Genomic DNA, 25,353 nt, shown 5'->3' on the forward strand with positions numbered 1-25,353 from the left:
ATATCGTCCAGAGAACTAACACTTTTGCTGGTCAAGTACATTTCACTTCCTTACCATACTGCAGACCAAACCGTGGCATTGCCATTCACAGCAGCCCCAGATTGAGACATTCTAGCCACATATAAAGAAAAACCAACAGAGAAAAGACTATTCAAACAAGGAAAAAGAGTTCTACGACTAATTAGAGAAACTTTTTCAGAGTTTTTCTTCTAAACAATAAACCTGTAATCCTACTCCTCCACAGTACTTGAGAGTTTTGCATTTGCAATGCCATCCAGCTATCTGTAACTAAGTGATAGTGAAATGGTCAGATTCAGAGCTTCCATTTGCTCATCCCTCAAGCCCAAGCCTTTTGGGGTCCAATCTTGCAAGATTTTATCTGTAAGAAGCTCCTCTTCATTTTTCTAACATATTAAATAGTCATCGCGACTTGTATTCCTGTTTTATTTAGATTTATTAAGCAGTTCACTGCTCAAAGTTTCTGTCTCTCTGTTACTTATCTTCGCCTGTTACGCTTTGTTTACATTTGTTTCTTCCCCTCCTCCTCCCACCACATCAACCTTGAAACTGCTTTTTTAAAGCTAAGACTCAGAAAATAACCTATTGGAGATTTTGATAAACATATATCAACTACTTCTGAACTTTTTCTAATCTAGAACATATTCAGGCTTATGGTGTGAGCTTTTTAAATAAGTATGTCAAGCAAACTTGTTACTGAGATTTAGCGAACACACCCCTGGATGCTTCTCTCTTATCAGAAGGATATTATTATATTTTGTATTATCAGCAAGATATTCAAATCCAGCATGTGCATGCTGCAGGAGTTCATCTCAGGAGGTAAAGGACCATAACGCTGACTCATCAGGGCTGAGTCACCTCCAAAGTCTGAGGGAAGAGGCTGTGGGAAATGTTCCTCTTCAATGTTAAGCAGTTTGAGGAAGGAGATATTTCCATTCTATAAAGTACACCCTGTCAGACAATATTAATTAAAAAGTCCTAGTTTGGTTTCAGTTTTGGGGTTTTTCTGTTTGTGCATTTGGGGGCTTTTTGTTTGTTTGTTTGGGGTTTTTTTTGTGGGGTGGGGTTTTTTGGTTTTTTTTTTCTAACATAGAAAAGGACTGGCACTACAGAAGACAAACTGAGAAGGAAGTCACTCTGATCGTCAGGTTTTTAAGGCAAGCTTAGCATCTTCAAAAGACAAAATCAAGTTTCATAAAACTGCTTCTGTCAAAGCAACATTCGTTGCTTTTAGCTATAATTACATCCTTTAATCCTCAATTCAATCCTCTAATCAGTTTTCCCACTATTTTTCTCAGAATTGATATCAAGATAATCAGACTTTAATTACTTAGTTTTTGTTCTTTTTAACATTGGCACAGTACTGACATCTTTCTAGTTCTCTAGAATTTTCTTAGTTTAGCTGGTTTTATTGAAAGACTGACCAAGAATAGCTGGGGCACAGGGTGGGGAGGGGAGGTGGGGGTGGGCAGGGCAGAATCTCTGAAATAACAGCACTGAATGAATCTTGAAGTTACCAGATTTGTAACAGGTGACAGCAGGGAAAATGGAAACTGGCAGAAGGGAAAAGAGCACAGAAGCACGGGTATAGAACTAGAGCAAGAAGCGGAGAACTAGTAAAGAATAAACTTCCAAATTATTCTAATAAAGAGAGCAGCCAGAAAGAAAAAAAGATAATCCAAAAATACTTGGTGCAAAGCTATCCTAACATGCCATTTACTCCCTTGTACATAATCCTATGAAAAATGTACAAAACCATGTGAGCAATAAAGATATAAGCCAAAACTAATCACTGAAATCAGCTCCTGTTGTTACAGTCCATTCTTCATAGAAATAAACAGATTTTGATAAAGATTTTTACACTTACAAATAAATTCTCAAAGGAATCTGAAAACTTGAAGAAAATTCATTCACAACAAACACTGGAAACACCCAAAGATAACAGATTCTGTACAGTTCATATTGATCATCTCTTCATTTAACTTTGTAATAGAAGATGACAAACTTATATTAATGAAACCGTGATAACATGTTCTCTCTAACACATTTTTATTCGATAAGCTCCTTGGAGAAGTGAGCATCTTTACCAAGACCAGAGACAGACATATCATTTAGCTTTCCTAACATAATAGCTGGAAATTTAAGCTAAGTGTCTCATGACAGTCTGATGAAAGCCGAAGCAATCAGTATTTTGATATCAATGCCAATCAGTAAGCTGTTCTGTTTGAACCATCGCATTAGAGATCAGTGTGAAACTAAATGTAAACTCTGAACACAAATACAAGAACTTACAGCATCAGATGTTTGTTTACTAGTCCCACATTTCCCCTGGCATTGGTAGAGGAGTTTTCAATATTATGAATATGCATTCAAGAGCTCACTCATAAAACAAATGCCAACTTAACTGCAGATTTAAGGATCTCTGTTTTCCTAGCATATTACATACAAGAAACCAGCTAATAACAAGATGTGGGACAGACGTCAATCTGCTCCTGCTGCATCTGAAGTTGTCAGCTACTTGTTAACAGAGTCAGTAATACACCATCCATCCTTAACCATGATACTCTCCTGGACCGCTCTCCAGTTCTGCTAGCATTAAAGCCTTTATTTTAGTGGCAGTAAATGAAACAAATAATTCTAATTTCTTGAAAAAGTCCATAATCTTAACAAAAATAGTTCCATGAAGTCTAAAGATTGAGACCTTATGAAACACTATCTCTGCTTTCAATAAATTATTCTCAAATGTACATTAAAACATACAGTGCCACTCTGAACTTAATGACTAAAAAGAGATACACTATGGATTTAGGTGATTCTAAACTGAAGCACAATCAATGCAATGTTAATATTTCATCATGAGTTTAGTAAGAAAATCCAGAATTAAGGAAAACCATCCCCTTTTCACAGTGTAGATTCAGTCATCCATAAATCTGCACTTTATCTGACTTTTTCTATAGTTTTGAAATGCAAGTCTCATGTGGAATAGAGACCCTGTCTTCAAACATAAAGCTCCAATGTTTCCTCAAATATGAGGAAACCTTGAACCCGAATTCAAATGGTTTGACTTTCATGTTCTAAGTAACTGAACTTAGTTTCCCTTTCTGCTCTCTCTCTTTTCTTACGTATACTTCTCTCCCCTCTAACCCTCTTCTAATCTTTCTTTCCTGATTATCCCCATGTCTATGTTCCTTTATTCCCCTCTTCAAGTAATATCTTTACCTACAGCACATGAATGATGACTATGGCACTGTTTTCCTTAAGAAGCATAGTAGTATATTAAAATCTAAATAACTGTCCTGGTTTCAGCTGGGATAGAGTTAACTGTCTTCCTAGTAGCTGGTACAGTGCTGTATTTTGAGTTCAGTATGTGAAGAATGTTGATAACACTGATGTTTTCAGTTGTTGCTCAGTAGTGTTTAGACTATAGTCAAGGATTTTTCAGCTTCTCATGCCCAGCCAGGGCACCTGACCCAAACTGGCCAACAGGGTATTCCATACCATGGGACGTCCCACCTAGTTTAGGAACTGGGAAGTGGGGGGGCGGGGAATCGCCGCTCGGGGACTGGCTGGGTGTCGGTCGGCGGGTGGTGAGCAATTGCCCTGCGCATCATTTGTACATTCCAATCCTTTTATTACTACTGTTGTCATTTGATTAGTGTTATCATTATCATTATTAGTTTCTTCTTTTCTGTTCTATTAAATCGTTCTTATCTCAACCCAGGAGTTTTACTTCTTTTCCTGATTTTCTCCCCCATCCCACTGGATGGGGGGGGAGTGAGTGAGCGGCTGCGTGGTGCTTAGTTGCTGGCTGGGGTTAAACCACGACAATAACTAAATACATTTCTAGCAGGCACACAACATGTAAAGCATCTATACAATCTTATTGCTGCCAGATTCAGCTTTTCTTTTTTCCTTCTCACCTAACTCTACTAAAAAATGCATTATTGCTTTTGCTAAATTAAGGCAATCCAAAAATCTAGCAACCCACATAATAACTATATACAGCAACATGAACTGAGCCACAAAATTAAAAATTAATGGAGAAGTGCAAGATACCTATAATTGTTTCAACCTGCCTGCAGACAGACTAGGTTATGCTAATTATGGGGTGGGGTTTTTTCAGTTTTACACCTCAAGGAGGACAGAGATATTAACACAACCCGTCTCGAGATCCGATCATAAGACTCCAGGAGCTAAGAACTTACCTATCCCAGCTCTAATCCCTTGTTAAACTCTGATCCCAGTAATGCACAGCAATCTGATTTCCAAGAGGTTTCAGTGCAATTCACAATTATCTAATAATTCACACACTCTAAGCCTGCTTGTACAATTGGGGTCTTTGTGTGCAGGAGCTGAGAATACTGGTTTTGCCACTCAATTACCACGCACATGTACAAGTATGCTTCAGACATCAGTTACAGTTAATACACAGCAAACCAACTGGTTATATTTTTAAACATTATCAAAGAAAGAAAAAGATTCTTTCATGGATATGTTTGCACTAGGTGTTTTATTTAAGATCAGTTCCCTTGTGTGTGCTAGAAATAGAAAATATTTCCAACTGGTCATTTCTCTGAAGTAAATGAAGTTTTACTTTCTTGGTACTCTATGTTCCCTGATAGAAGGAACACTGAAGTTACCATCTACAAAGAATAAAGTGGGTATTTTTCATTCCCTTCACTCAAGCAATAGAAAAATCAAACCACAACTTAAATTAGATTGCAGAAAAATAGAACACAATTTTACTTTTGGGAAACAAAAATAATTTGGCCTATATATCACTTTTTAATCCAGCAAGTTGAAACAAATTTGGAAGTAAAAATCTACCATAAATCTAAGTTTTCTATTGTGTCAATGTTTGGGTGTTAATCTAAACTAGAAATTTATGAAATTTTAATCTGAGATTGCTTCTTTGACTGTATCTTTCCGAACACAGTCCTTAGTAGCATTTTATTCTAGTTGTCTTGAACATGCTGAGCTGTACTGGCAGCAATGCAAGTACGATGACTGCTTAAAATCTACAGCCTCCTGTGCAATCCCAACTAGCCAGGTCAGCTCTCAACTAATACTAAGTTATCGTAATTCTTAGGAAGGTTAATAACAATATGTTAAAGAATAAAGGGAGGATACTGAGAATCCATACCATGTTCTGGTCCAAAATTCAGAAAACAGAAAAAAGAAAACAACTCTGACTGAAAGAACATTTGTAGCATTCACTGAATAAGAAGTATTTTTTTAAGCAGCAAACTACTACATGTATTCTACAATTACAAATAAAATTTATCAATTTAGAAATATATTTTCAAATTTTAATAGACAGGATTACTGCACTATATGAAGTTCTTCACACCTCTTTCTGCCTTAATTCTTATTTTTTTTTTTAAATAGATGTGTTTTTAACTCTCCATTCAATAAGAGACCCTCATATTTCATGGAAACAACAGCTGTAAAGAAGTCACCATATTACATGTCTACCCGAAGGGTACCCAACAGGGAAGACCCCTGATTCATTACACAACCTTTGCCATTTTCTACTTTGTGAATTCTTTGCAAGTTTATCGCTCCTTTACAATCTCACAAGGGGTTGAGAATATGGCAATATTGTATGGTGCGAAGACCTTTATACCAAATAAACCTACTAGCTACATCTACAAGAAATACTTTCTTTTTTGTGTAAAATATTTTCACTGATGGTACTTTTTGCTTGAATTCGTATTTATTGGGCATATTGCTGAATTGGTTTTTGGGAAGTCTGTTGTAAAAACATAAGTTGAAACAGTTGTGCAGAACTTTGGAACAAAACCAACTCCAAATTGTCTTATTTTTCTGAGTTGTAATAAATTATACCTACTTGAACAATAACAGAAGTAAAATGGAAGTGAGTACTTGAAATTTCTGTCTCCTTACTGTTCCAGATAGCCACTGTCTTTCAGCTTCTTACAGTGGTCTTCCACATACAAAAAAAAAAAAAAATTTTTCTCTAACTAGGCAAAATTTTCTCGAGCATGTCTTCTGCCATCTCCATCATTTAATTCCTTACAAAGACCTTCAAATGTTTCTCAAAGGACTTTAGTTTTGTAAAATTGAATACACTGAAAAATCAATCTAGAGGCACAAATCTCTCAGTTTTAGCAAAAATCTGCTTCATGCATTTGCATTGAGAAGAATTTTTTTCTGCTTCAGAAAGATAGATTTTGTATTTGTATTTGCCTGATATCCTTTAACCTACTTCACATATCTTTTATTCTGTATTAACATTTATTGCCACAGAAGTATGCATTATTGTGCAAGTATTTAGAGTACTTGAATTGTAGAGAACAAGTTAAAAATACTCAGCCATCAAGACACCAACCTTGTGGGCAGGGTACAGCAGCCATCAGCCGTCAGCCTGACTTGGGTTTCATAGCTATCCAGTGGGCAAACAACTTGCTGAACAGGAGGACATTCGACTGTGCTGCAATCCACACTGAACACTACGGAGGAAGGGGAAAAGAAAATTCCTTTTACTCATGCTTTAGAAGCTTTTTGCAAATTACTTCATCATAAGCAACCAGTTATGCATCGGCCTTTTAAGTCAGAAAAATTATCTAGTGAATGCATGCTTGGTAGGTAACATTACAAAAAGACTTCCTTTCTCTTTAAGATTCATTTTTTTAAACTATTGACTTGGGAAGCAACTAAGCTAATACTTGTTAATAAAAAATTTCTAAAAGTTAGACGGGCAGCCTTAAACAATCATTAGACCTGTGAATAATATTAGTTACTAGAAAGATACTAGGTTACTGAGAATATATTTTCCCCACAGCTTTTAAAACAGTAAACAATTCATTAATTTTTTTCTTGATTAAAGTCTGTTTAAACAGTAAAATACCAGAGTTATAGGAAATAAAAAAAAAAAATTAAAGATCCACTGTCAATTTATGCCTGCACGTGTAAACTACATTTTTAAGGATTATTCCATTAGGTTGAGTTGTTTAGGTGTTTATATATGGCAAAAATGAAATGCAAATTACCAAATCTATCTGCATTAATGAGATGAAGAATTCCACATAACTAGTAAGACTGACTGATGCTTTTTAGAAAGCAATAAATGCTTAGAAATGCAAAAAAAAAAAATCAGGCTGAATATACATTTAATCCTATGAGTTATACTCAGGAAAGATGAAACACATTTTTATCTTATTTGGTCCTAAATCTCTCATGTTAACAAACAATACCAGCTCAGGCTTTATCTATTTGCTATCTCTTATCTTAATTATACGAAGGAAGTACAGAATAAAACATGGTTCCCTCTTTAAAGAAATAAGCTACCTACCGAGTAGGCAGGATGAACAGAATGTTATCACACTGAAAATTATACAGTACAATATCCCTGATTACTGATTAAACTTCACTTCAGTATTGACACTATTACGACTGCTTACTGCAGTGTTAAAGCACCTTGGCAATGCTACACCACACTTCTTGCAAGAGCTGATACTTTTCAAAGTCCCATTTTCTGTCTTCCTAGTCCTACATTTTTCAGTCTTGATCCACAGAGGTACACAGCAATAATAATTCAATCGGTCATAATGAGACATCAGTCTCAGAATTACATCTACTTAGCGTATCTCATTAAGCATTTAAATGAAAACACAAGTTCAGTGAAACCAGTTTGCAGCTCATCAAGGTTAGGACCAGTAAGTTTGTCCTCAAGACCATTAACTTTCAAAGTACATGAGTATGTGCATATCCGTATCCTCTGTGTAAGCCATATTCAGAATCTGCCTTTTTCCAGTTATTTGAGAAACGGAGCAATCTGCTAAATAAAAGCAACCTGACAAGTTCAAGAAGTTCTCACCGAGAAATGCACAAATTTAATAAAAGCCCATTTTGTGGAGCAATGCAGAAAGTTACTAAAGTTAAATAAAAAGATTCCAGTTACTCATCTTGACAGTAGCAATCATCGAATTAACTTTTATCTCTCTTCGTAAACACACAAATATACCTGTTTGCCTTTAAGACAGGAATACTTAATTTCATAATATTTCACTTGAAAAAAAAGTAGAGTTTTATGTTCCATTTTATTAACAAATAACACATTTGAGACAGCTCTTCTGTAAGAAATATACATCTAGTTCCTCCATTATCACAACAGGCATTGAGAATCGTGAGCTTGTCAGTATGGCCCAACGCGACCAATACAATTTGCATGATTCTGTTGTACCAAGTAACTACCAATGTCCAGTTTCCTGAAATTAAACTACTAACCTTTCTACCTCCCTGGATTCAAGGTCCCCTCCGCCTTCTCCCCAGGTAAGCAGTCTGGGAAAAAACAGCCAACAAGTTCTAGCAATAAGCTGCTACTGCACAGCTATTTCTGTGTCTATCTTTCCATATATCAGCAATGACAACGAAAGAAAAAAAAACACAAGGAAATTCCCTCATCACGCCACCATGTCTCAAGTAAGGTGCTCTTTCTTCTTAAGTAGTTCAAATTCTTTCCAGTGGCTATAGTGTGCTAGTCCATGGCTCACTAACACTGAAAAGCAGCCCAAACAGTCCTTCTTTATTAAAAAAAGCACAAACCTGAGAAAAATTACAAACAAACGCCAAAGCAAGTGCATTCAAATAGAAAATTCTCATGTAATTAAGCAGCTGTAGTCACTCAGTGGTTCCCCTATTTGACTTACCCATTTCTATTTATTTTATCCTGATCTCTTACTAGTACCAGAGCGCCCTCCAATTCTTGTAAGGATTAGTAGGATTTGGTGAACAAAGGGTATGCACTGAGCTCATCCACCACCTGCAGAATTTTATAATCCACACTCATACTGCACCCCAGACTTCTCTCCAAATTGGGAGATTTTTATTATTACAATATTCATCATGGAACGGGACCTCTGGAGGTCATCTGGTCCAATCCCCTTCCCAAGACAGGCCACATAGATCTGGTTGCCCAGGACTGTGTTTAGATGACTTCTGAGCATCTCCAAGGATGGAGACCCCACCACCTCTCTGGGCAACGCATGCCAGTGCTCCGTCAACCTCACGGTGAAAAAGTGTTTCCTGATGTTCAGAGGGAAGCCCCTGTCTTTCAGTTTGTGCCCATTGCTTCTTGCCCTATCACTGGGCTCCACTGAAAAGAGTCTGGCTCCGTCTTCTTTACACCCTCCCTTCAGGTATTTATATACATTGCAGAGATCCGCCCTGAGCTTCTCTTGTCCAGGCTGAACAGTCCCAGCTCTCTCAAGCCCTTCCTCACAGGAGAGAGAGATGGAGAGATAAGGGATGAAGGATATTTGAAGAAGGAAAAAGTTCCTACTTTTTTTCAGATTTAAATGGGTTTCTCAAACTCAAAAAAGCATTGAACCAAACTTCCAGATAACCTGAAAATATTGTAAGGTTACAGCACAGTCTGTAATCGGATTCTTCATTACTTAAAGTGATATCCCCCAGATTAGCTGTACTACCATCTTAAAAAATAAGACTGAAAACATTTGCCACTGAAATACTGCTTTTGTTTTCACATCTTACTCTGACTCCAATAATTACAAAGTGACCTTTTCATGAACAGGTTTATTACAAGCTGTTATTATATATTTTATTATGAACTAAAAACAATTAAAATCCTGTCTAAATAAAATTATTTTTGCCTATCGTAGAAACTTTAAGCTTTACATATATAGTTCGACAAATATATATCTTCCAGAACTCAAACACGCTGCAATTTCCTATTAGTAAAGATGCACCTGATCAACCTTTGCTTACAAGTCTTCAGGAACTTTCTCACGCAGTGAATTTGTATACCGTAGCATCTGAGAGTTACTAATTTTTCTACAAGAATGTAGCAGAAACCCTACCATGATTGCAGACCCTGACATAGCTGCGTTAATCTACAACCTCCTTTGTAGACTACAAAACCAAAGGTCTCTGATCATGAGGCTGTTAATACCTAGGTGAAAATGACTTTATAGTAGAATACATTAACACAAGCATATTAAGTTTCACCTTTAAATATTATGCTGGCTTTTCAACAAATAGTATGTACAGTTTAGGGGCAAGATCTGAATAGCTACCTATGCATCTAAAGGTCCAGGATCAAGGCAGTATTTGCATCTCTGATGCAACACAGTGGCTCAGCACAGGAAAGACTTCATATTTTTCCAGAAGTCACAGCTTTCTGAGGGTCCAGTACAAGGGTACACAGTTTGCTTCTACAGCAGCTAAGAAGCATCACACAACACCCTTTGCTTTCAGTTCAGATGCATTTCTGATCCCTCATGAATAATGCAACGCAACACTACTACATCAGGTAATGGTATTTACACTTTCTGCTCTGGGAGAAGGAGAAAGAAAGCATGAAAGTGTCTCTCCATGACAGTGCATCATCCTTTTCACATTCCTTCACACTTCAGAATGTATTAAATACAACCAGAACAGATGGCGTTCCTGGACTTTCAATACAATTGTATCACTGTCTGAATCACTTCCTTAACTCCCCTATCGCAGGTATTTCCCAACATGGACCCCTGCATTTGCTGATTTTCTTTTTCCTCCCTCACCATCATTGTCAACTTATAAGCCATTTCTCTAGCTCAATTAGAAACGTATCTATAATTCTTCCCCACTCATTTTCTCCAGTCCTTTCCCAATCTCATCTCTTAAGACCTCCCAACATCAGTTTCTACAAAGCATCCAATAAAACATGTACTATTTCTATAAGCAACAGAGAATAAAAAGAGATTATATAATCCTGTTTCTCTCAACTATGTACAAAAACTTGATTTTGCTGACCCTTGTCCTTGGTGCAAGACTGTAAAAATTCCAGACCTGATTTTCAAAGCTGAAGCTGTACCAGGGTGGACCACAAGTTACTTCCCTGTGCATCATTACACGCTACCTACTAAATTTTGCTGCTGATCTCAGACTTTCCATCAAGCCCTGACTGCACAGAATTCCCCAAAGAAATAAGCCAAACAATAACACTCTCTTTAAAATTGTGTTTAAAACAAGATTTGGTACCAGAAAAAAACCCCTCCATTTCAGTAAGAGTAATTTTCAAGCCATGCAGGGGTGCTGGAGAAGGTGCGTGTATGAAAGCTCTGCCAGAAAGACTGCTAGAAGAATGACAAATGAGTGGTCTTTTCAACAGAGGTTCTGTCTAGTATGACAGACATTTCCCAATGCTTTCTCAAGGATGTCAGAAACTAAGAGATGACACTCCCCATCTCACCATATACAACAATAACAAAGTTATCAATAAAGGTACAACAAACATCTGTCAGATAACTGCCAAAGTAAACTATTTACCTTTCTTTATTCAGAAGTGGCAGCTAGAGTTCCTATCACAACTTCAGCAAAATACCTTTTAGGTTAGATTTTAAGTTCATCTTTAAATAAACAACCATGATTTTAAAAACATCATTGCTCATACTGTTTTAGCTTCTTAGCAAAAGAGGCACATATACTCCCACAAATTTTGATTCAGGTTCTTTTTATTTTTACTGTTAAAACATTATGCAGCTCCATTTGAGACCATTCATTCAAACTATCTTTAAGAAAAAAACCCTTACTTTTGAGAATACTTTTTAAGAACTGTAACTCCCAGCTTAAAATGAAATTCATTGCTCATTCAGTTAATTCACTGCTCATGAAAGGCCAGTTACACACAGCTCGTAGGAACAAAGCAGGTTGCTTATGACGCCAAACCAGTGTTATCTCACCTCTGAGCTTAGCAACCACAGCGAAACAAAAGGGACACGACATACTTGTTCTCAGTAGGTACAACTGTGGGGAGATGCTTGGTGGAGCAACGGGTAAGAACTTCAATACAAATCAATCCGGAGGTTAATACACAGGTATGACTAAGCTACTAAGTTTCTTCACTGTTAATTTTAACTGAATGCCAATGCCTTTAATCATTGCATTCCTAAAGTAAAAGAGGTAGAAGAGAAAGTGGATCACAAAATGAAAGATTTTATTTTTATTCTAGCATTTAGTGTTAAGGAAACACTTCCTATTTTCCTTTCAGCAACTCAGTTGCCAACCACAGTATTTGAACATATGCAGTTCTCAGCAGAAGGCTCCAAACTCAAATGCCACTGTAAACTGGAGAGCAGTGACATCTTATTTAAGGAACAGAAATAAACACATTTTATGCTTTGATTGCGCAAACACTTTATATTGGCATAAGGCAGCACTGCTATCAAAGGAAGCAGTCCTCCCACCTTCTGTCAATTTGTTTCCACCAGAAGGCCTTTGCTGGTGCAAAACCCCTATAAAGACTGGTTAAGCAGACACAGAGGTGCAGGAACAGGATTCTGGCAGCAGCACTCACAGAACTAAAGTTTTCAGGTCTGTAGCAAAGTATGGAAAACAGTTTTCTCTATTTGACATGTAAACTCCATAGACATGCTGACACCATTCAGTAAAACTAGTGACATTAGACCCATAAGAAACTCTGCATGAACACTTATCTACCAGCCCTTATACTGTCCATTATCCCATTTTTTTTTCAGCAACATTAAAAACAGAGGAAACATGAAACAGAGCACTGCTAGTTCAGTTCTCCAACTCTTCTTTCCTACAACTCTTCAGGTTACCAAGTCAAACTTTGAAGACACAAGGTTTATTATCAGGCTTACCATGTGCTGAATAAATATTCCTGTCATGTAAGGAACATTCTCTGACTTCACATTATGACCACTATTTCAGCAAATCCACAAAGATAATTCACATAATGTTCATACATACATGAAAACAGTTATGTGCTACTACATATAAAGTAGTTCATGTATATATACAGAGAATAAATGGCATAAAAAAAGTGCAGGAGAGGCAGGATGGACTAGATTACCTCCAGAGTCATCTAGCCTTCCAACCTAAATTATTCTATAATTCTATAAGCCTATGAATATAAATATACAATCCTAATAAAACAAGATATTCCATTGCCTGTTCTTAAACAAAGAAATTTATTTAAAACCACAGACAGTGGTGAACATGATGGAAAAATTTGGATGGAAAAAATCAGCAGGGTTCATGCTGACTTGCAAATTTACAAACAAAATCTCTAAACTTTCTACAAAGAGGGAAACAAACAAACAAAAGATTTCAGTATTTATTCAGTCTCTAATTTTCTTTGTATATCAAGCACAAATTATGTTGTCTATACAAGTACAGTTTATACTCTTTGAAAATGAGGTTCCTTTGAAAACTGAAAAAAATTCAGATTTGCAAAGACTTGCCATTTCAAAAAAAAATAAATTCTTCTGTGTTAAGTAATTTGTACTCTACTAAGATTTATTAACATTCAGCTACTCCTTTCCCTGTCTTCCAGTCTTGTGTTGGCTTGTTTTTCTTTTGTGATCTTCCCACTATGTCAAACAGCAAACGAAAGAAACGTCTAGACCAAAGTTATAAAAGTCACCTTGAACAGCCACTAAAGTCTAACTTGACAAAAATTAGGCTATGTAGTGGCTAATAATTCCATATTAATAGCACTCCCTTTTTCTTCCCTAAAGCCGAGGCACTGCAACAAGTATGGGCCCCGCTTACTCTGTAGTTTGTAGTTTAGCGATTACATCTTTCACCACCTATCACTGCCGGGATGCACAAGAGTACCCACCTACACTCCTCAGCCTCGTAGCCACTGCCTAAGAAATACACTTTCATCATCTCCCAAGGTAGGGAAGAAGTCTCTGCTTTCCTTTAGCCTCTCAGTTTCTGACCCCCATTGCAAAGCTCTACACTTCCCTTAAATTCCATAAGTCTCCACCCCCAATCTCTTCAAAGCCTCTGCTCTTCTACCCTCCTAACATGCATCTTCATTTTCCCAGTCGCATGTACCTTCACCTCTTAACTTGCTACAACAAAAAATACAAACTACTTCAGAAAACAACATACACAGTTACATAAATCCACTAACGCAGTAAATAATCACATACTCAATTTGAAGATTTTGTAATACTAACAAGCTGAAAACAACCTTCCAGAAATAACCTACAAAGGTAAGTTTAGACTGAGTTATTTGCAAACTAAAGGACGGGAATGCAAATAACAGTCGGGATGACATGATCAGAGTTAACATTTATTTTGATATATAAATAAATAAACCAAAGTCAGCACGATAAAATTCAGTAAAGGTACACCTGAAGTATATGTAGGAAGAATTAAAATGTACAAATACAGTGGTTCAGTAACAGTCATGCTACAGAAAGATCTTGGGATCACAGCACTTCACAAACTAAATATAACTCCTGCAAAAGAGTCAGCTTTTATTTAGAATTTTGCATGAAAGACAAAGTAATTATTCCACAGTATTTAGTGCTGATGAAGACTCACTGAAAACAGTAAAATGTGGTGTCCAAAAGCAGACTAAAGACGTGGATAAACTTAAGAAAACTTACAGAGGGGTGACATAACCAGGAAGGCGTCCAAGGAAACTATGCCCTAAGAAATTACAGCTAATTCTAGATGAAAGAAGACTAAGGTTGACAAAATGTTCCAGAGCAAAAATTATAAAGACTTGTTCACCAACTACCCAGGACAGAGAATGAAAAAGTTTGCTTAGATCTCCACACAGGCAGCTTTGCATTGGATATTAGGAAAACACAAAGAAAAGCACTAGAAGATACAGAGACTGTACAGTCTTCTTCTGTGGAGGATTTAAGAAAATGTTAAACAAGCATAGGAAAGGCACAGCCTAAGCATACTTGAACCTGTTTGCATGTAAGATTTTGGATTATACAATTTTACATGCCTGCTTTCATCCCTCTATTTTTATTATTCGTCTTTACCAAAGCCTGGTTAAAAAGAAGGGTGAATTACAACTTTCACCTCACCAAGAATAATAAATCACAAGAAAGAGTGATTTGTGTTCTTATGAAATGGAAAATGGGTAAATACTGAAAATGTTGTTAAGTCTTTCACTATGCTCCTCCACAATCCTTTTGCTCTGCAGTTTTTAAGGGTCATCATTTTGTAATCTAGAGAAATCTTAAGACAGAAACCTTAATTCCCTGCTCATGCACAATATACTCCTACTATGAAAATCCTTTATATAATCTAATCAGTATATTAAGTATGTCACTTTTACTAGTAGCATCCACAGAAATGCAATATTCTTACTAGGCTACTTCTCCCTTGTTGCTCAGTTTAAATTAATGTCTGAAGGAAAAAAGAAAGTAAAATTTATCATAGGTTTTTCTTTTTGAATGGGTATTGCCCACATATAATCATTTTAATTTTGAAGAAGAATCAGAAGAATTTAGAGACTATATAGGCTTTATTAGATGGAATTATATAGGTTATTGTGCTTGTCAGACAGAAAAAAAATCAAAAAATGAAAAAAACCCCATCACGTCCACTTTTACCTGGTTTACATTCATAGAGATCACAGCATTCCCCTGGCTTTCCTGATGCCTTAGAAACCAAAATGTTCAAATAGCCAGGCTGGCAAACCTTCCTCAAGCAGCCTGCAGGATTACACACACAACGGCTCGGGAGTGGACAGCATTCACCAGGAGGAGCATAGCCTTCAATCAAGATGGAATCTTCTGGACAGCGAGGAGAAAACTGGACTTCACAGCGGGCCTTGGAGCAATCAGGTTTCTCTTCTGAAAGGGAGAGAAAATCAGCATGCCATAAATGTCAGTAAAACACTGTACTGAAGCTGTAACGATGAGCTCAGATAAAGCTCCCTTTCTTCTCCCTCCCCCCAAAACAATAAAAAGAAAAGGAAATTGCTGCTGCTGAACTGTTTAGCAAAAATTACGGAATAAGCGTAAAAAAAATATCTTCGTAATTGCAAGATGGCAGATGTGTTATGAAATATTTTACAAAAGTTCTAATTTGTGCAATGTGCGTGACTGCTGAACCCACACAGCACCAAAAAACAGCTGTGAAGCTACACATTTGGCCATGACATTAAGAAACAACTTGTCATATCATGCACAGCCATGATGTTCACACCTACACCTTCAGTTTCTTAAGACTTTCCATTATGAGCAACTGATTTTAACTGATTGATTTATTAAACTTGAATGACCTGAACTGAAATTTCACATATTCAAAAAGCTGGTTAAAAGTTCAACAGCTAACATATTTGGAGAGTTCATACATTAGCAGAAGAGGATTATTCTTGTACACACTCCCAATGGTCACATTAAAAGTGTTGTTCCTATGTACTTCAGTGGCTTGAATAGTAGAAGAGAAGAGGTTTGACTAGCACTGGTTACAGACATGAGAGGCTTGAGGTGCTGGCTGCAGGCATGTAGCAATAAGAAAAGGAATATGAGGAGTAAGGTCAACAAGTCGGTGGGAATGGTGACAAGCTGGGCAAACACTGAGATAAGACAAAGAGAGAATCAAGAGATAGAAGAAGATTCTTGGACAACTAGGTAACACTCTTCCAAAGCCTGGAAAATAAGTCAAGATTCCCCATTCTCAAAACCACAAATCTTAATTCTGGCAAAAATGTTGTGTCATGCCCTCCAATGACTAAGCCAGACTGGGAAAAAAGAGACCACTCCCATGACCAATTTACTCCATAATGCTAACAGTGAGAAACGTGCTCATATCCAAGTGGGTCTCACTTTGCTCCATACTACCCGAGCCCTGTTAAAAAACAGGTGGACTCAAGAAACTCAGAAGAGCAGTATCTTCAGGTCAATAGGACATAGTGACTTAAGTGTTTGGAGGCAACACAGGAAGGCTTCCCGGACCTGACCAGAAAAAACACCACAACAATAGAAAACGAAGACCTGAATTTATAAACTGTACCACTCCTTGGTTATTTGCAAGTTTGCAAACTAGATGGTTCTACTACAAATGTCACTCTTACCCCTACAAAATTAATCAACTAGTTTGCTTGTTGTCACTAAAGTTAGATGCAGAATAGTAGAAACAAGTAAAAACAACACTAACTTTATTAATCTGATGTTTAAGCTACCGCCATTTTAAAAATTAATCTCTAGTGATAATTCCAATGATTGAATAAGATGTAACAAGTATGAGCATCTCTGATAAAAAGTCAAGAATATCTTCTCCAAGATTTTAGTAACTGTGATAAATGAATTTTGTCTCAAACAGGATTCCAATCAAAGTTAACAATTTATTAAATGAATAAAGGCAAGCAAACAGCGCTGGGCGCGCTGGGAGCTTCTGCTCTACCAAGACGCGCGCTGTGAAAAACAAAACAGCTTCTTTTATAATCTAACATTTGTTACATACTAGGCATGTCCTTCTCCATCTCCTGGTTGCGTGGGTGCCTAGAAACTTATCTCTGACCGGGCTCCCCACCGTTCGCCAGACAGCAGACATCCTGTGTAACTGTTGACACCTTGCACAGCACCAGCTGCGGTCACCAGAACCCAAACAAGTTCACAACAGACACCTCCCCCTCAACAAATGCATACAACAAAACGGCCCATCAAGATTCCAAGTACTGCAATCTCTGAGGCTAACTATACACCTAAATGCCTCAGTTTTCCCTTAGGATCTCTTGTTCAACACTTGTGCAGTTAACAACAAAGCCGGTTTTCTCTTCCCGGCCTGCGGTTATAGCAGGACCAACAAAATGGTTAAAGACAGTGAGGGTCACATTTTATAATGCGGCCCTAGCATTGTTTATATTGACACGAATCAGATGAACACATTTCACAGTAACTCATTGCTTTTGGAGTTACTAAAGTTACTGGATATTGTGTTTGGGTTTTTTGAACTAAAAGCAACACAGCAAATGTGTAATTCTGCTTCCAAACATACACTGAATGTCAGTAACAGCAATATTTTTTTTTTCCCAGAGGATCATTTTTACATTTAATTTTAGTATATTCTTTGGAATTCTAGATCATATTGAAGAATCAAAGCAGTATTGCTCATCTACATGGTTGATTTGCTAACTGTGCTTTAGTTTCATTTAAACTTTGAGGGATATAATGCCTAGACATGTAAGTGCTTAGAAAAATATTAATGTAGGTCTTACCATTAGTAATTGCAAAAGGAAATCACCAATATAAGCATTTGCCTCAATTTTAGTTGGCAAATATAGCAAAACAGATTCAAAAAATAATTACACATATTTCCTTCATGTACAAGTACTTTATCTTCTTTCTTAAAAGCAACAGATATGACTAACTTAAATGTGATACTAGATAGCGTCGTAACTCTTTTCTTACAGTTAAAAACCCCACTATTTCCATCTATCTTTAAAATAGCCTAGGCTAGATATGTACTTTGCCTAGAATTTTAAATAACATTTGTAAGACCAATTTTTTTTACACCTACCCTTACGTTTAGGTTCTTATCTACTTTATTAAACACATTGTTCAGACTGAACATTACCAGTTACAGAGGTTCACTGCAGAAAGGCGTACAAATAATAGATAAGATACTAGTTTGAGTATTTTATTGATCTTCTTTAGTTTATGGATATAATAAAAGGCTTGACATTTTAGCTTTTAGAAATCTTTTCATTTTCCACTGCATATTGTTCAATCACGCACAGCGAAGTGATGGGAGTCCAGTAGCAGCCCTTGAAGTCCGTGCTCATGATAAACTCTTAAATTCATACTGTTCATTACTTGATCTGCCTTAGTATTACACATCCAGTGATTTTCCGATTTCCATGACTAAGAGATAATCCCATCCTCATGCAGTCTTTCTTGTAAAAAGACTTCATATTATACATATTTTAAAAAGTTTACCTACTTTTTACTTGACTAATTTACATACATACATATCTGTATCAAGATAACTGTTTCCTTAAGGACTACTTGTATTTGACCAATTCAAGCCAATTTTCAGAAATACAAGGTTTGTCAGAAATGCACGTCAAACTGTTGGGATTGAGACTATTCAAGACTCCAGATATATTTATTTTGAAGACTAATGCAAAGCCTACTGTTGGAGTTGATAAGATCACCTAGGAAAAATATGAAGAAAACAAGGATATGTCACTATCAGCATGTAAGAAGCATCGCAACCAGAAGAGAAGAGAATTTTAAAATAGAGAACCATGACAAGTACTTATGTATGAAATGTTCACTCAGTGTTTCATAGTTATTATCTTTGATAGTCTTTTCCACATTAGAGTATTGTGCTCAATGTAGTTAACTGTAACAGAATACAATAAGACTCTACGATTAAATAAAACCAGCATCACTTTCAGAGGAAACGGTTTAAACCCAAACAACCACCACCTTGCAAAGACATGTTTGTGTTTTAATACCAGGTTACATAACACCAGCAGATATTTAAAAATCAAACTTAAGTTTTTCTTTTTAATCCAGTGTCACTATAACTTTTATACTTCATAGCCCTGAAAAAACAAACAAACTACTTGTGTAAATATTGTGCTTCCAAATTATAATCTCAAACTGTGTACATGGTAAAACATTCCCTTCCCACTATACAAATGCAACTGAGCAACAGGAAAGTCAAATGTATCAACTGAAGCTGGATCAGCCAACAGAAAATTGTCCCTTCAGCTTCCCTAACTCCAGGCCGCAGCAGAATCAAGGGCAGGTAAAGAAACTTTCTGCAGACTACATCACGATTTGGTTCTTGATGTAGATGTGGTTTTCCTTTTGTGGAAAGGAGCAAGTGGCTGAAATGATATGTGATTGGCAGTATTTAAAGTGTTTTCTTGTAGAGTCCCTACACCATACTTCTGAAAATAATCTTTATCCAAAACGTGAAAATCCAGCAGCTCCCAGTGTAGCATTACTATATTTTAGTTAAAACTTTAATCAGCTGGCACCACACACTAGCGTAATGGTGTCCTGAGCCCAGCACTCACTGCAGTATAAGAAGGTGGGAGATCTGTTTTACTGCAGTTCAGTAAAACCTGATAAGGGCTCCTCATTTTGATATCAAGCCTGAATAAAAGACATTACTTTTAAGAAACCATTAAGAAAACTTTCAAGGTTTTTCTTCTTGTTATCTCAGCAAACAGCAAGCATACCCATCTTCTCTGTTTACAGGGATAAAGGTTTGTAGGAGACATATTTCTACAACTCATTTTAGTAAACTTGTTTACCTTTTCATTACTTGATCAAAGAAGGCATCAAAATTAAATCTGTTCTCAAAATAAATTACAAACATTAATACAGCCATAAAAGTCACTGCTTTAGCAGGATTCCTGATTAAATTCCATTACATACAGCTATTTAAGATTTCATCAAACAAGAGGAATCAGCTAATAGCTCTTTTTTCCTTTACTAATAAACACTTCCAGCCCTATAAAAAAACATGTCAGAGCAGAATAATTAAAAATACAACAGACTATGTCAAAAGACAGAAAGGTAGGGCAATGGCAAGCTGCATTCCACAGATAACAACTGTGAAATCACTCACTAGGGATATTTCTGATACTTTACCCCTTTTATACACCAAACAGGGACTATTTCAAATCAGCTTCTCAATACATCAAGGTAGATTCACAACAATGACCTACTGCTTCTCTGTCAAATACACACATGCACTGTGAAGCACTGATCTGTCTTCCAGATGTTGTTTTAAGCTGCTATTACACAAATCAGGATCTTCCTAACCAACATCTTCAAAGTCAAACACGGTATCAGGACTTAAACCCCATTTTATTATCTTTATTTTGATAATAAATAGAATGTAAACAATTACTATGTGTGCCCCAAACCAGGAGAACTTCATTTTCAAAGCAGTTTATTGACCTAAAATATAAGATTTTTCAAGGAAAGGGAGAACTACGTATGTGACTTACTATGAAATAAATTAGCACAGCAAATATGCAAGATACTTATTCCTGAATAAAGAAGCATCTTAACACACAGATTACATGGCAAGAAGATACATGTGCATCACACTCTCCTAATCTATAATGTAGATTCCCTCACAAGACCAATTTCATACAATGCTAACTGTATGTAGAAGACAGTAAAACTATTTGTTAAAGCAGACGTCTGGTTTTGCAATTAAGACTTTGTACTCAGGACAGTTACCACATCAATTAAAATATATTTTTATAAAACATTGTTCTGCCTCTACCCTTGAAGCAGCTGATAGGTCTCATTTAAAAAGTTGACCGTTTCAGCAAGGTAAGAATTTGCTTATATAACTCACCAATTAATTTAATGAAGTGAGGGGTCGTATACACTTTTGCTGTTTGATTTTCACAGAATCAGTTAATGGAAAAAGCGTTTACAACTTAATCACATTTCAGTCTCTCCTTTAAAACAAGCAACCATTAACAAGGAGAAAAATTACTTGTCAAGGATGCATCCATCAAACTTCTCATAAATTAAATCTGAACAGATAACCTTCAACCCACTCAGAAAAACTTAGTTGGCTGCAAACATTGCCTTTAATGTTCAAAAAAGCAGCATTTCAAATGACTACACAAAGAACAGAAACTATCAGTTGGTTTGCCGATGAGGTTTCTCTGTGGGACACATTCTCTTCATAGCCTTTCATCAACCACCAAAGCTGGAAGCGTTCTGGTATCTCTGACATCTCACCAGCCTGAGCCAGCAAAGAATCTCTACAGAGATAAAGGAAGAGTCTGGATCAATCAAGCTTTTACAAACTATCTATTCTGAGCCAGTCAATCTTCTCAAGAAATTCAGAAATGTATCTGGAAAGATAGCATTTTTAATAAATTGAACACAATCCAAACAGGAAAAATTGACATTTTGATGAATTCAAAATAAGACTCCTATCCTTGGAAACAAACTTCATATCTATTCTAAAAGGCAGCCTTACAGCCCATTTAATATAAAATTATTCAGTTTACCAGTGACAGTGCTATTTTTAGGTATAAATTACTACTGGTACCAGATTTGCACAGGTTTGCATTTCAAGACAAACTTTACTTTCTGTAGGTCTGAAGGTTCAGGCTTATTTGCTGTTACTTTGCAATTAGCCTGCAAAAAGAACCTGCCATTACTAAGCACATGACAGAAGACACCCTACAATTACCAAGAATAACTGAACCACCTAAGTTACAATGTGTAACTGAACAATAATGACTAAGTTAAAGTACTGTGTGCTTTAATATTAAGACAGGGATCATTCATTTAAAAAGTCGGGATGTCTCAAAAACACTTCTCATCTTCATGATTTTTGTCTCAGAAGCACACAGGAAAGTTGTAGCATCTCAGGAGTCAAGGCGTAGTAACATTCAAACTGACCTTTCACTGCAACCACAGTGTATTTGTTATAAAGTGCATGAGGGGGAGGAGAGCAATCTTCAAAGGACAGACTAAAAAGAAGAAATCAAGATGTGGATTTCTTTTTTTTTTTCTTTGTTATTAACATTAGAAAGAGTCTGTCATAAAGCAACAGCCGTAAAGCTAGAACTTTCACAAAGTTTCTCCATATGAAAAGCTGCTACGTATTTTTAGAATTATGTTTCCCATGACCTTACAAAGTCATTATGAGGAAATGGAGATAAAATGGCAGGTTTCTGAAGTCTTCATGTTGCAACCAATGCTTTCTCTGAAAGAAGGTAAGTTCTTTACCTTCCTGAAAGGTTTATACAATACTCACTCAAACTGGCCACTAGTTAGAGCTGTTTTTATTAAGACAGTCACTGAATATAGGAAGTCTAGATCTCGGGGGGGGGGGGGTTTGTTTGTTTTGTTAAAGTAGAGCAGTTGCAACAAAACCCAACCAAACACAAACACACCCCCCCCCCCCCCGCCCCCATCTTGGCTAGTACCAAAGTAGTATGGAAATAAAAATGGTTCCTGAAGAAGAATTAAAAACTTTGCTTTCACCTCTGTATCAAATTCTTTTCCTTCATTATGTTTGCATGCTCTGCTTTGACACGCTGAGAAAGTATATGCCAAGTTTAGTTAATGAGAAAAGCAAATCAGTTGAAACATTGGTTAGCACAGCAAAAGGATCTTAAGGTATAACCTAGTGTGGGAGAAATGGAGAAGAACAGCCCCAATGGGGGCGGGCGGGTCTTCTCATTCTCCAGGTGGAACAAAATAGATCTGTGCTTTTCTGGAAACCTTTTCAGGGAGGGCTTTTTATCATTTTGTCACAACTTCGTGTGACCAGAGATGCCTTTACTCAGTCACCATAGAAACAAGGACAGAATGTTTTCATCCAAGGAGAAGGCTGAAGAGAACTATCAGAGACTCGGGTCTGAACGCTTCCACTGAGAAACTGTTCTACAGCTGCTCCTTTAAAAACAAGTTTTTAATATGTACAGGTATGGATACTCATATACATATGTATACACACAGAAAGAGAATAATTTTTTTTTCTTTTCTGTCAGGTGCCTAAGGAGAATACAGAATAAGAAGCATTTTGAAATAGCTAGCTTAATATTTCTTTTTTCAGAGCAGTTCAAAATAGAATATGGTTCACGAGGATGAACATTTTGTATGACTAAGCAAAGTGATGCACTAAGCTCAGCATACATGCTTTGAAGACACATGTTGTTCAGCTTTGCATTTTTGCTTCATTGTAAACCAGTTTTGTGAAATCTAGGCTAAAATACAGCCATTTTTACTGCACAGTCTTACAGTAGTCACTAAAACACATTCCAAACAATAGGCATACTGTACTGTTATACAGTGGCAGGAAGGAAATATTAAAAGGATTAGGGATAAACAAGAAAAATGATTACCCAGCTGAAGCAGTCAGACAGACAGGGATCGATATAGGAATGCAAAATACCCAAAAGGATTTTCAAGAATCAAAAGGACAGTTATAGTAGATTAAAAAATGAGATTCCCTTACACATACAATATGCACAGTACTGTATACGGATGAACTACTACAAATAAAAAAAGGAACTAGAGACTGACCTTTTACCTAAAACTGAACTTTATTTAAAATCCATTCTGTTTTTTAAATGAATTTTGCTTCGCTTTCCATCATTCTGGCACTCTGGATTTTACGTACTACACAGTGGAGCAACGTGTCTCACCCATATTATAGCCTAATCTTCTTGTAATTTAACAGCAACAGCCTGCAACTAACCGGGGTTAAAAAAAAGTCACATACAAAAAGACAGTCATAGACACAAATTTTACTAAATATGCACTTGTCAATACACATCTTTGCAACATGGTATTCACTATGGATTTGCCAAAGCAAGGACCAAAGACCCATGAACAAGGGTTACGCCACTCAAGACAGCTAGAGCCAAGAGAGATAATAATCCCACTTGGATAGCAAAGCTATTAGGACATTATAATTCCAGTTCCTGAATTTTTTTACTTCCCTGTACTGAAAATATTAAAAAGAAAGGTGGTAATTCAAAACCAAACACACACACTAGAATTGCAGTCAAGCTTTAAACCCAAACTGTTGTCTACGAAAAAGAGGGTTTTAACAGAATCAGTGAGGATTTGTCAGATGCATTTGCATTTAGATGCAGGGTAAGTTCTATGAAACCAATATTTTTTGTGGCAGTAGCTGTATTTGGGTTCAGACCTCCCAGCTCAAAGCATTTCTCTGTTAGGCTTAGAAACAGTCAAGTCCAGAAAACTCAAAGGTAGTTTTTCTCTTCCTCCATTTCATTTAAAACCTGCTTTCAATGGATATGTATTAACATTTTTTAATATAAATTAACAGCTTGAAACCAACAATTTAATCCAAATCTATAATGGATAACATTAGCTTTCTGAAAGAACTGTACATGCAGTGAAGGACATGAGCCCAGCCTGCTGCACAGCAGACAGGGGTAGGTGTGCTATCCCAGGGACAGGATCCATTTCCACTGGTAACTGCACTGCTTTCAATAGCAATAAAGTACCTTTAAACTTCAGTATTGAAAATACTTCACAAGTTAGATGGAGAGATGAGCAGAGAGCTACCTGTAGTCAGATTTACAACTGGGCTGCCTCCATTGTAAAAGAAAAAAAAGTGTTTTCAATACTGTCATGACTGAATTAACATTGTACATTGTGATTTCTTTATATAAGAGAGCCTATTATTCTGGGTGAATGATACTACTCCTACTTTTGGTCAATCTTTATATTGGCAAATCAAGTGATATCTCCAAAGAAAGAAAGAGTATGTAAACAGTAATGAGGTAGTCTCAACTGCAGAGCCAAGACTTTAAAGAATGCCAAAACAATTTGGAAGTAAACCAAAAATGAAAACACTAAATTTGCACCAGTATAAACTGTATACACTTCATTGACTTACAAAAATGTACACCAGTAGTAGATTTACCTAAAGCAGAAAGTATTCTTTATTACAACAATATAAGCAGCTGCAAACCAAAGGTAATGCTGAATGCGTACCAAAATGATGATAAAGCACAAATATTTGGAACAATTCTGCTTAATATAGCTTAAGAAAAATATATGCTAGCTGATGTCTGGAGAAATAGTCACAAGTATTCACTGA

The 25,353-nt window shown here is 36.5% G+C and overlaps 1 protein-coding gene across 1 annotated transcript in view; it reads right to left on the reverse strand.

Annotated features, from left to right (window-relative positions):
• The window catches only part of CRIM1 (cysteine rich transmembrane BMP regulator 1), a 202,716-nt gene that overhangs the window by 97,294 nt on the left and 80,069 nt on the right, over positions 1-25,353 (reverse strand). The window contains exons 3-4 of the mRNA XM_069800536.1: positions 15,375-15,617; positions 6,371-6,491 (exon numbers count right to left, since the gene is read on the reverse strand). Coding sequence (XP_069656637.1) covers positions 6,371-6,491; positions 15,375-15,617 — 364 coding nt within the window. The remainder of the gene's footprint in view (positions 1-6,370; positions 6,492-15,374; positions 15,618-25,353) is intronic.

This window comes from Haliaeetus albicilla, chromosome 13 (assembly GCF_947461875.1).
Source record: "Haliaeetus albicilla chromosome 13, bHalAlb1.1, whole genome shotgun sequence".
NCBI lineage: Eukaryota > Metazoa > Chordata > Aves > Accipitriformes > Accipitridae > Haliaeetus > Haliaeetus albicilla.